Source organism: Camellia sinensis, chromosome 14, assembly GCF_055761805.1.
Source record: "Camellia sinensis isolate YWXY chromosome 14, ASM5576180v1, whole genome shotgun sequence".
Lineage (NCBI taxonomy): Eukaryota > Viridiplantae > Streptophyta > Magnoliopsida > Ericales > Theaceae > Camellia > Camellia sinensis.
Window position 1 is genome coordinate 28,873,946 of NC_138974.1, and position 13,218 is coordinate 28,887,163.

Here is a 13,218-nt window from a genome sequence, read left to right on the forward strand (position 1 = left end):
CTACTAAAACAACAACTTAAATAATCTATTGAAATAGCAACTCACGTTGTATACATTTTCCAAAACAGCATCTCGCTCCCTCCCCCTCCCCCTCCCCCTCCCCCCTAGAACACTCACTCTCACTATCACTCTCAGTCCCTCTAGTTTTCTCTCTCTAAAAACCCTAGTGCTTCTGGATCCCAACCCTAGTGCTTTTGACCTGTTGTGCGCCGGCGATAGGCCTTCGGATCGCCGTCGATCTCAGCAACGAGATCGCTGTCAAAGTGACGAGATCTCTCTCTCTCTCTCTTCATCCCCAGCGTCGCCGCTTCTCAAAGATTTTTCAACCTCTCCGTAGTCGCCGTCGCCATCGCCCTCGCCATACTCATCGTCGAACCGCCGGCATCCCAGATGTGTCAATTTCGGTGGTCTATCTGAGGAGGAGCTGAGGTCTGATCCAGCATCTTAAAGATCTAGCATTTCGGTCGCCGGCGTCACCTCTCAGGTCTGGCATTCTCTCTCTCCTTTTCTCTCTTTCGTCGAACCGCCGGCATCCCAGATGTTATTTTTGATAATAAATCTATGATCTCGTAGCTGTAGTTAATACGTGATAATATATGAAAATTCTATTGAGTTTTTTAAATGTTATTATTGGATGTTTTTAAAATTTTAAACAATTTTTTTATTTTTTTAGATGCATCTTATTTATTTAGATGAGTAAAAATTTTGTGGAAAAATATTTTTAAAAATTAATAAATACATAAAAATATAAAAAATTACTGAATTCTCATTTTTTTTTTGTATTTTTAGTATTTAGGCTTGGTTTGGAAATTTGCTATTTTAGTAGGCTAAAATTTTTGTGTTTGGGAAGATGATTGGATTTTTTTGTGGTTAGGTGTGATGTTTGTGAGAGAAAAAAGTGAAATGATTATGGGTTTGATGTGATATTTTGTCTTATTAGCTATTTTAGTTTATTTTGTCCTTTTGTGAATTTTAACCTAAACTAGGCTATTTTTTTTCTTGCCAAACACCCCCTTAGTGAATTTTAAAAAAAAATTTATTTTTTTTATTTTTATTTTTTAGGTATATATATATGTTAGGGATGTCTAAAAATTAAAAAAATTGTTCAAAATATTAAAAAAATTTAGTAAAAACAAAAAAACACGAAAAAAAAGAGAGTATAATTTGTGTTTTTGAGCATGCTGATTATTCTGTTGAATTCAATTTTTTTTTTCATTTTTATACTTATATCTTTAATATATATATTTTAAATATATTTTATGATGTAATTATGACATCATGTTCGACTACTTTAATCCCGTTGTTGAACAGGTAACCGTCGACCGGTCCCTTTTCCATTTGGCTCACCGGGCCATTTTTCAAAACATTGCTTTGTATAAACTCGGTTCCCTTTGTAGTCCTGTAAGTTGTAACTCTTTCTCTCTCTTCGCAGTACAAACTGGCTTGGCAGTAGCTGTAGCAGATACTCAGTGAACCCTCAAATGGCCTCTGAAAGCAAATCCAAGTCCAGCAACAATACCAATACCAATAAGAACACCACAAAGAGGAAGCAAAGATATTTCCCTTTCAACGTCAGCTCTCTCTCTCTCTCTCTCTCTCTCTCTCTCTATTCCTATATATATGTATTTGATTTTCCGATGCTAAAATCCAATTTCTTTTTAATTTTTCAGACAAGTGTGAAGAAGGGTTCGTACCCATTACGCCCTGGAGTGCAGGGATTCTTCATCACCTGTGATGGTGGGAGGGAACGCCAAGCCTTTCATGAATCCATTATTGTTATCAACTCTGTATGATCTATTCTCTCACCTTTTCTCCTTACAACCGCACATTTTCTACTTGTTTCTGTATTGCTATTAATTATAAAATCTTTTCTTGCCACTTCACTTTTCTTTTTTCCCTATGCCTATACATGTTTGTTTGTGTGTTAACCGTATGATCTTTTGTTGCTAGCTTTCGAAATTGGTTTGTTTTTAGGGAAAATTTCATTGAAACCCGTTTGTCCCATGTGTGGATTACCCTTATTTGAAAACAATCACATAACCCCTTGTGATTAATAGTAAGTGTGAAACAGGTGCCAGGACATAAGTTTATGTGCTCATTTTCAAATGTCAAAGGTAAATTGCACATGGAGTAAAGCACATGGGGTTAACATGAATTTTGCTTCAAAATAAAAAAAAAAATTGATGAAAATATCTTTGCACAATGAGGTTACTTGTGTACAAGGGTATTTTAGTCTTTTTGCTCAAGCCATTAACAGGTTTGATTGTACAATTTAGTCCACAAACCAATGGGGGTTATGTGCACATTGGCCATGTACTATCAGAAAACGCTAATAATCTAGCGAATTATGTATTTGTACGTATGTTCCAAAATATGGTACACTTTCGTTCTAAAATGATAAATTTAGTGATCCGAAGTGATTTCAAAAGTTTTTTCTAATATATTTCCTTAAATGTTATCTTTGGAGGAAAAAAATCAAATATGATGAACTAAAATCTAAGGTGGCTTAAGTTTTGACAAGACAAAAACATCAAAAATGAATATATATATATTTTATTGGATGCCTAATAGTTAAAAGAAAATTACTCTAAATGTACTTTAAATTCTCAAGTGCAATATATATAAGTTTACCCTTCACATTTTGGAGCATGTGGCGTACCACATTTCCATTCCCGTTTCACATATTGAAATGATCCGTACTCCAGGTAACATAGTGCCAAACCACAAGGGGGCCCCTTCCTTTTATCATTCAAATTGCATAGAATATTTTTTTTGTTATTGTGAAAACAACTATATGTAATATTTGTATGAATGCCATTTAATTATGTTGGACCAACCAAAAAAAAGAAGAAAATGTGCTATGTTCGTATTTTAGGTGAGCTTATGGGCCCCTATGAAAAAAAATTATTGATAGGCTCTTATTGTTTTGCTTGAATTGTGTGATACTTGTGACAGATCGGCTTTTGTGGTAATGTTTCATTTTTCTCGAAGCACTGTATATTTGCGGCGAAAAATTTATGGGTAAAAATTGAGTTGAGGTATAAAGACACAATTTCCCCCTAAATGTACTTTGATGATAATGGGATATGATTTCCCCAAGATTCATGATAAAATTTTCATTGGGAGAAATGAATACTTAAATATACCCTTGCATGTAGTTGGGTGAACCCCCTATGAAGTTTTCTGTGTATCATATACTCATGTGTGTGTCAAATACTTGTACAATATTACTGATAAGTATTTCAATGTATACTTTTCCATGAAGCAAGCAGTTTGACTTGGCTAAAAAGATGCAATAGGCTCAAGTTTCTAAGATATCAAATGGTGATCAACATTAATTACTAATAATAAGAGCCGCATTCCATCTATGTATCATAAGTTAAATGAATTTCATTTTACCATAACACTTTGTCAGGGACATTCGTTATTATCTTTTACCTCTGACTTGGTGTTATCTTTACAACGTTGTTCTGCAGTATGCATAACTTGATTTATATTGTCTGTATAGTTGTATGACTAATTTTAATGCTCTGTATTCAGAAACATATATTGGTTTTTTTTAGGGAGATTTAATACCATAGGTCTCATATATATACATATATATATGTTTTTAATATACCATAGGTCTCATATTTAATACGTGGAAAATCCTATAAGGGGGGCACGCCATATGCATCCTATCATAAATTGGCGTAATTTTATCACAAAATTTCATACTATTAACCACAAAATGCGTAACCTTCCCTCAAATTGACTTAACAAAAAATGTTGGGCTTGTTTGGTTTGTATTTGAGAAACATGTTTTGAGATAAAAAGTACGAAAATTTGTTTGGTTTGGTTTTTTTTCAAAAGATGTTTTGAAAAATTATTTTGAGAGAGAGTTTTGGAAAAAGTAATTGATTTGATGTGTATGAGAGAGAGATTTGTTTGGAAAACTTGTAAACCAAACAAGTTTTGGAAAAAAAATTTGAGAAAATTTGTTTGGTTTGATTACTTTTGAAAACTTATTTGTAGAGAATTTTTCTCAAAATTTTTTGAGAAACACAAACCAAACAAGGCCGTAGTAACCAAGTCACAAACTTTTGTAACATCAATCCCAAAATTTTGGACATTTTGTTATGCTAAGTTGTGATGAGATTATGCATTTTGTAGTTGATGTTACGAAATTTTGTAATGAACTTGCGCAACTTGCTACGTTACACGGACTCGTCAGTTTTGGCGAAGTACCCGTGTCGATACGACACGACACGGGTACGGGTACGGGATACGGACGGGATACGGCATGGAAGAAGTGGATACGGCATGGAAGAGAAGACGTAGAGTAAAGGAGAAGAGAAAGAAACTTGGTCGGCGAGAGGATCCTGATCGGCGACTTCGAACCAGTCGACTTCGATGACCTTTGAACCAGTCGCAGCAGTCGACTTCGATGACCTTCGAACCAGTCGATGACCTTCGAACCAGTCGCGTCTCTCACTCGATCGCCTCTTCGACCAGATTGCGTCTCTCGCCTTCGCTCTCTCTCTCTCTCTCTCCTTTTCACCTCTGTCCTTTTCGCCTCTGTTATCTTATACATATGTATAGAATAGAAGATATAAGATATAATACTTATAATATATATAATATATAATATATAATACTTACTTATAATATATATAATATATAATATATAAATAATATATAATACTTATATAATATATAATACTTATATTTATAACTTAATAAAAAAATACATATATAATATAAAATAAAATAAAATAAAATAAATAAAAACACATTATTTAAAAAATATATTAAATAATTAATATGTATTAAAAAAAATATTTATTCCTTATTTATTATATTTTTGTTATTTATAATATATATGTCAATTAAAAGTAAAAAAAAATTATATAGATAAATCAGAAAAATTATCAATAAAAGTAATACATAAGATAAAAATAATAAATATATTTAAAAAATAACTATTTAACTTATCTTTATATAATAAATATATTTTAAAAATTAAATATTTAACGTATCCCTGTACCCGTATCCTCGTTTGGATCCGTATCCACGTATCCTCAATTTTTAATTTTGAAGTACCCGACCTCTAGATACGTACCCGCACCCGAGTCCGTGTAACATAGGCAACTTGTGATATGCACCACTAAGAGGGTGCACACTAAAGAATTTCTCATTTGTATATCATGAGAACTCGTTCGTTTAGTGGTATAAAGGTGGGGGTAGGGCATTTCGAGGCTTGTGTCTGAAATGGTTATCGAAATGACTGTATTGGATTGTGAATCAAAAGATATTTTATAAAATATCAAATCGTTAATCGTAGATATTCAAATACTTTTTTAAAAATACTCAGTACATAAGAAAATGAGAAATGCTGGAGAAGAAGAATAATATAATTGAATGGCTTAGTCTAGAATGGACATTAGTTTGTGTATATATACTGATAAAGATTTACAAGATAGGAAATAACGTAAAAAGAAACAAAATCAAGGCCTAAACAATGGCCATATAATAAGACCTAATTAATTCTAATTCCAGCACTCCCCCCTCAAGCTGGTGCGAAGACATTCAACAAACCCAGCTTGACAAAGGATGGACTCAGAAGAATAGACAAAGGATGGACTCATAATACTAGTACGAACCTTTTCTCGAATGAAATGTATGTCAACCTCAATGTGTTTCGTCCGGTCATGAAGTACTGAATCAGAGGATAACATAATAGCTTATTTGTTGTTACAAAACAAAAGAGATGAAACACCCTCAGTAAATCCCAACTCTGCAAGAATGGAGTGAAGCCATAAAACTTCACATACATGTACCCTGTGCTATTGCTTGATACTCAGCTTCAACAAAAGACCTAGAAACAATAGCATGTTTCTTACTTTTCTATGGTATAAGGTGATCACCATAAAAAGTATAGAAACCAGATGTGGACTGTCTATCAGTTCTAGATCTTGCATAGTCCGCACTCATTGATGACCAGTTGTGAAAAATAATTCCAAACTAGGAGAAGTCTTCAAATACCGCAAAATATGATAAACATCAAGATGCTCTGTATGAGGTGTATGCATAAATTGACTTACAACACTAACTGCAAAAGTTAAGTTGGGTGTAGTGTTATATGAGACGGCTAACGAAAGCATTGATTCATGCCTGAATCCTTTAGTAACTTGCAAGAATCTAATGTAAGCTTGAGGTTTGGATCTATAGGAGTAAAAACTGGCTTACACCCTAGCATTCCAGTGTCATGAAGAAGATCAAGAGCATATTTCCTTTGGGACAACGAAATCTCCCGATGCGAGCGAGTAACCTCAATACCCAGAAAGTATTTGAGAGGACCTAGATCCTTAATGTCAAATGCTTGACTCAAATCTCTCTTTACTTGAACCATGCCAACTGAATCATCACCTGTAAGAATGATATCATCAATATATACAAGCAAAATAATACACTGACCAGTGGAAGTCTTGCGAATAAAGCAAGTATGAACTAAGTGGCACTGAACAAATCTTGTGGATAAAATAATAGAGCTAAAGCGACTGAACCAGGCGTGAGGAAACTATTTAAGCCCATATAAGGACTTGCATAGTCAATACACTATCCCTGCATACTCCCCCTCAGCTCGAAAACCAGGTGGAGAATCCATATAAATAGTCTCAAGTAAGTCCCCATGCAGAAAGGCATTCTTGACATCCAGTTGATGTAGAGGCCAAGAATGTGAGGCAACAAGAGAGATAAGGAGCCTAATAGAGGTAAGCTTGGCGACTGGTGCAAAGGTATCCCCAAAATCCTTGCTAGGAACCTGAGTAAAGCCCTTGGCAACCAGCTGTGCTTTGTAGTGGTCCACAATGCCATCTACAAAGATACTTAATATTGAACACCCATTTGCGGCCAACAATCTTTTCACCAGATGGAAAAGAGATACAAACTGCTTGTTACACCCTGGATTTCCAAGATTCGACTCACGGAAATTTAAGTATAAATAATAAAAGAGAAGAAAATAATTTAAATAAAAACAAAGTCTCTAGTACAGATGGTTATAACGTCATACATGTCATGAGATTTGTCCAATTACATGCATCTTATATTCATCATCTAGATGGAGTGAATATATAGTATGTAAAGCAAAATAGTATTATAGTAAATAAGTAAAGTGCCCTTAGGCTTACATCAACAATAGGGTTCAACCCTTAAAAAAAATAAAAAAAATTGGCACTTGGCCTACAAAAGATGGCTTAATACCTACAAATCACGAGAGCTTTTCTAGTTTGCGCATATATTCCACCGCGTCATACCAAGGTCGGGGCACACTACCAACACTTGAAAAAGATTTTAGCCACGTAGGGTGAAAATATAGTCCAATAGGATAACATTTCAAAGGATAATATGCATTGACACATGTGCATGATCATGGGGGTGTTTGGTGCAGCTTTTTTAAGCCAACTTATGGCTTCTGGCTTTTAAAAAGTTATTTTGGACTGTTTGGTTAAACTTATTTCAAACAGCTTCTGATTCTAACAACTTATTTTAAGTCAAAAAAGCTGATTCTGAGAAGCTGCTCACCCCTTGCTTCTGATTATCAGCTTCTGCTGTGGACATGTTAATTCACCGTTATACTCTTAGATTTTTTTATTTTTTATTTTTTTAAAAATAGAAAAAGACTTAAATGGACTATTAAATATTATTATTATTTTTTATGAAAAATGTAGACAAATAGTGAATAATAAAAAATAAAAATTAATTGAAAAAGCTACTTCACAGCTTATTTAACAAACACTACTCAGCAACTTAAATCTATAATCCAACAGCTATACCAAACAGATTAACCGCTTCTGATTAAAGTCATAATCTATAATCTGTTAAGCTATAATCTATAATCTGTTTTAACAGCTACACCAAACACCACCCATGATGTTCTACATGAGTATAACGTGCTCAAAACCATGGGAGAGAAAAGTAAAGGAAGATAGAGAGAGAGAGTTAAGAGTGTAATGTGCAGTGTGGGTTTTAGGTTCAGAAATATCTAAAAAGTGGTTCAAAAATGCTAGGTGGAGGTGTAGCCACATTAGTCCATTTTAGCATGGCCACTCGAGCGGTGCCTACCTTAGACCATTTTGCTTGGTCGTGGCTTGAGCGCCCGTTTCTGCTGCTCGTGCGCCCAATAATTCACTGCTCGAGCGGCCCATTCCTGGGTAGGCTCTTGCTCCTAATTCAATTTTAAGGTTCGTTGGTTCTCCCAAATGCTCGAAACAAGTTTAACAAAAGTGTTACGTGTTAAACAATTGTAATGACAATTTAACTAATAAAATATCAACCTGGTCCATTAATTTGCAAGCCCGAGAATACATCAGGGCATCCATACATGTGGTTTTCAAGTCAAGTTTTAAACCCGAGATGCTACACTGCCAGGTCTGATTTTGTTCCAAAGTTGCCATCTCTGTTTGCATAGTGGCCACCCCCACTTGGGATTCGAAAGAGTTTCTGATACAGAACGAGGAATAGTTTCCAACTTGAGCTTGCCAAGGAAGGATTGATAAGCAAGAGAGACACATTTATAACAAAGATACCGGGAAATATGATGATTAGTATTGCTATGATATCCAAAACGATTAGGTGGATGTCTATTATGAGGAGGGTTGCGACGAGGAACAATAACCAAAGCAGAAGAATTAGCTGACCCATGTATCGAAGAGGTTGTTGGTAGGGGACGAGGATGACGAGAATATACCTGCAATGGAGGAGGAGGTGGAGGAGGAGAAGAAGGAAGAGGAGCCTCAGCTTCAATCTCGGGAGAGACAGCTTCAATCCCATGAAAAATGGGAAGAGGCCAAACATTAGAGGCCAGAAATGGGACAAGAGAGAGAGGAATCCTGCACATAAGAGTGAGTACCAAAAAAGGGAATCTTAATGTCACATCACAAGAATGATAGTACCTACGAGTGCTAGGATCATAACACCGATACCCTTTGGATATAGTAGAATACCCTACCAAGATATATCTAATAGCTTTATCATCTAACTTAGTGCGAGTAGGACTCAGATTCTTAATAGAACAAGTGCACCCAAAAACCCGAGGTAGGAGAGGAAAGAGAGTCCTTGTAGGGTGTAAGGCCTAGAGGGTCAAGACCATGTAAGACACGACTAGGAGTGCGATTAATAAGATAAATTGCGGTAAAAATAGCGTTATGCCAGTAAAACTTAGGTACATTTGTTCCCTTGAGAAGACAACAAATCACAGACATAATTTGACCTTTTTTTCGTTCATCATTCCCATTTTGTTCAAGAGTATTAGGACAAGTAAGTTGTTGAAGTATAGCTAAGATGGGAACGAAAAATATCAGAGATGTATTCCCCACCATTATAAGATTGGATATTTCTAACAACAGTGTAAAACTGGGTTTTAACTATCTGAAGAAACTAAACAAACATAGGAAAGGCATTAGATTTACGTTAGCAAGATAAACCCAAGTACAACGAGTTGGTCATCTATAAAGGTCACATAATATTTATGGTTGGACAAAGCAGCAACATGTGAAGGACCCTAAATATCAGAATGAATAAGATCAAACACAGAAGAAGCACGATGCATACGAGGAATATAAGTAGTACGTGCATGTTTAGCTAACACACACACATCACATTGAAACTAATGAGTCTTACAAGCTTTATTAAAATTTGGAAACAATAAACATAAATACTGGAAATTTGCATGACCCAGACGAGCATGACACAATGTTAAAGTCTTAAAAGAAAAAACATAGTAGGATAAATCCTCAAGTAACATAGAAGTGGAAAAACTAGAAAGAGGCGGCTGATCTGGTGGATCTCCGAAGTAGTATGAACTGTCACGCTCATATCCCCTACAAAAAATCTTCTTCGAACTTAGGTCCTATAACAAGCTAGAATTGGGTAAGAAAATGACAACACAATGAAAGGCCTTCGCAAGCCTACTCACAAACAAGATTTTACGCAAAATTAGGGACATGTAGGACAAAGGAAAGAGTAATATTAGGAGATAGAGTAACACCACCCGATGACGAACGGAGGTAGTAGAACCATCAGCAAGACAAACAGTTTGGGCTGTTGCAAGAACTGGAGAAGAAAGGTAGGAAAGCTCACCCGCCATGTGGTCATTTGCCTTAGAATCCAGAACCCAAGTAGGATGTGCAGAGCAAACATGGAAAGTAGGAGTACCTATAGCCAAAGTGATAGTAGAGGATGATGGTCTGGAAGATATCATAGAATCAAGCTGAGCCAGAAGCTAACCAATCTAAGTCTGAGGGAGATGCAATTCTAGAGTAGTAGAACACGGGACGGCCTCCACAACAGCAACAGTGCGGGAGGAGCCAGATGGACGAGCACAGGAGAAACGTTGTCGCTAGGTATGGTCATGGGGTGGATTTTTCCTAGATTTGTTAATACCGGCCTCCGCCCCCTCTACTTCGTCCCCCGCCCCGTCCTTGTTACGGGGCGGAGTTTTTTTTCTTGCCCCCGCACATTGGGCATCCGAACCCCCCCGGTTAACCTGACTAAGTAAACCAAACTTGTTGCTTCATTCTACTAGAATAAAAGTGAAGATTAGTGGTTTAAGAGAGAGTTAATTTTTTTTGCTCACAAGACAAAATCCAATTTATAAAACTCACTCATTATAAAAGAGAACCTGTTAAACAAAACTCATAAAATTTGATATGGAACCTGTTAAAGAAAACTTGATAATAAAATAGGTAAAATAACCTATTTATGTAAAAACAGAATAAATAATATATCAAACAAAGAGTTCATTAACTTTAAAAAAAAAAAAAAAAAAAAAACTAAATCCATGCCATCTCAAATTCATAAAGTCTCAAATGTTAAATAACCAAGACAGTTGCAAAAATTACAAACTAAGTTTAAAAACCGTCTAATTGACCAAGACGAAACACCTTTTGAGTAAACAAAACAACAATAAACCCCTGCTACTTATCTAGCTCGGTGACAACACTTTCCTCTTCATGATCATCATAATCATCAAGAATTGTTTGTATTGTGCTATCTTTCGGCATAGACGAAGAACCTACAAACAAAAGCAAATAATATAAAACAAATTAAACCCCATAAATTTTTTAAAAAAATCTTAATTTCATAAAATAATAAATTGTAGTTTTTTTACCTTTGATTTCACTCCATAACCAATTTTGAGCACACATCAACGCCTCCAACGTCTTTGGATGAAGCCAACTACGGTGTGGACTCAACAATCTCCCACTAGTGCTAAAAGCAGATTCTGAAGCAACTATTGACATGGGAATAGCCAAAATATCCCTTGCAATGCGTTGCAAAGTAGGATACTTGAGACCGTTAGTTCTCCACCAAGACAAAATATCAAAATCCGAGGTTCTTTGTAACACTCCATCCTCGATGTAATGATCCAACTCCAATTTGACATTCCTACTCTTTCTATTATTATTACTATTAACAATCAAATCAAAGTTGGACTGCGGGTCTTGGATCCTAGATTGAGAGCTCTTAGTCACACAAGATGAAGAAATTTCATAATTTGTTTCTTCATCCATTTTCCTACAATGATACTCATCAAGCAAGTCATAGCAATTTTCTTTTATCTGGTCGATTTCTTCCTAAGACCAGGCACCATAAATTGTGGGGGAAAACCACTCCAACAACTTCATCTTATATCTTGGATCCAAAACAGCAGCAACACTCATAATACCATGAGCCACATTCCGTCATTTTCAAATTTGTCTAACATACTGGATGCCATCTTCTTAATCAATTCATTTGGACACTTGATCCATTCACACAAAGCAATTTTCAATACACAAACCAATTTTCAATTCACAAACCTTAGGAAAACACATGTTAACTGTAGGGTAGGTAGTACTAGAAAAAAATTCAATCACATTATAGAATAGGTCTAACCTCCCACAAATATCTTTAGCTACCTCCCAATCATTCTCACTTGGCATGCTATTATAAGATGAATCACGTTGTCTCAAGCAAAAAAAGACATCTTTATAAACTAAAGCAGTTGAAAGCATCAAGTATGTAGAGTTCCAACGAGTCTTACAATCAAGAACCCAATTCTTTATTGCTTGAAACACGTAGTTGTCTTGTTGTTTCCTCAAACTTTTGCTTTCTCTTTGGTGATGCAGTCCAAAAAACTACACTATCACAAACCTTCTCAATACCTTCACCAATAACAGGTAAACCATCTTGAACAATCAAATTAATGATTTGAGCAGCACAACGCATATGCAACATTGATCCACCTAAAATAAGTGAACTGACTTGGAGCTTGTCCAATAGAATTTTTATAATGGCATCATTTGTAATACAATTATCTAGAGTCACAGTAGATAACTTCCTATCAACATTCCACTCTAACATGCAATCTAGAAGAACATCGGAAAGGACTTCCTTTGTATGTGGAGAAGGTACATAAATGAACCTAAAACAATAAATTAAAGGGTAAATTACAAACACACCCCCTGAGGTTTACTTAAATTACAATTATCCCTTGTGGTTCTAGAAATTACATTATGTCCCTTAAGGTTTTTAATTTCATAACAAATAGGTCCTTTTATTAATAAATCATCAAGTTAATTAATAGTATTTAATAATGTTAAAATTTTATTTCAATTAATAATTTAGATAATTATATTATTCTATAGGTGAATAGTTAGAAATTTCACTTTTTAATTAATTTTGTTAAATAAAAAATTCTGACAAGGAGGTATTTGTAATTTTTCAAACCACAGGAGGCAATTTGTATTTTAAGCAAACGTCAGGGGGTGTATTTGTAATTTATCCTAAATTAAATGATTACAACATAATTTAACCAATAAATTATCGATAGAAAAATTATTCACTTAAAAAAAATTACCTCATAATCCGACTTTCCAAAGTCCAAGAGTCATCAATATAGTGTGCTGTGACAACCATGAATCTTCTCTTTTTATTACTTGAAGTTCACATGTCAGTTGTGATTGCAATTCTGCTTGAACTCTTCTCCACCTTAATCAAAGTCTTCTCCTTTTCTTGGTCATAAATTTTCAAAATGTCCCTCTTTAAGGTGCTTCTAGAAATCATGAATTTTTTTTAAACCCAATGTGTTCAACCATTGCAAGAGGGTACTCATGTAAGATGACCATGTTAGCAAGATCCCTTCTTGCTACATCTTGGTCGAAATGATAATTGTTAAGACTCACTTCTCTATTTGGC

At 35.0% G+C, this 13,218-nt stretch overlaps 1 protein-coding gene across 16 annotated transcripts in view; it reads left to right on the forward strand.

Annotated features, from left to right (window-relative positions):
• Positions 1-35: 35 nt before the first annotated feature.
• The window catches only part of LOC114271695 (uncharacterized), a 46,146-nt gene continuing 32,963 nt past the window's right edge, over positions 36-13,218 (forward strand). For 12 of the 16 annotated variants that reach the window (XR_014351082.1, XR_014351079.1, XR_014351080.1 and 9 more), the window contains exons 1-3: positions 49-484; positions 1,433-1,571; positions 1,671-1,787. Coding sequence is in view for 10 of the 16 variants with exons in the window: in XM_082906462.1 (XP_082762588.1) it covers positions 1,482-1,571; positions 1,671-1,787 (207 nt within the window). In the remaining 6 variants the exon portion in view is untranslated. Of the gene's footprint in view, positions 485-1,432; positions 1,572-1,670; positions 1,788-2,955; positions 3,039-13,218 lie in introns of all 16 variants that reach the window. The other 4 variants (XM_082906468.1, XM_082906467.1, XM_082906466.1 and 1 more) reach the window with 2 other exon arrangements.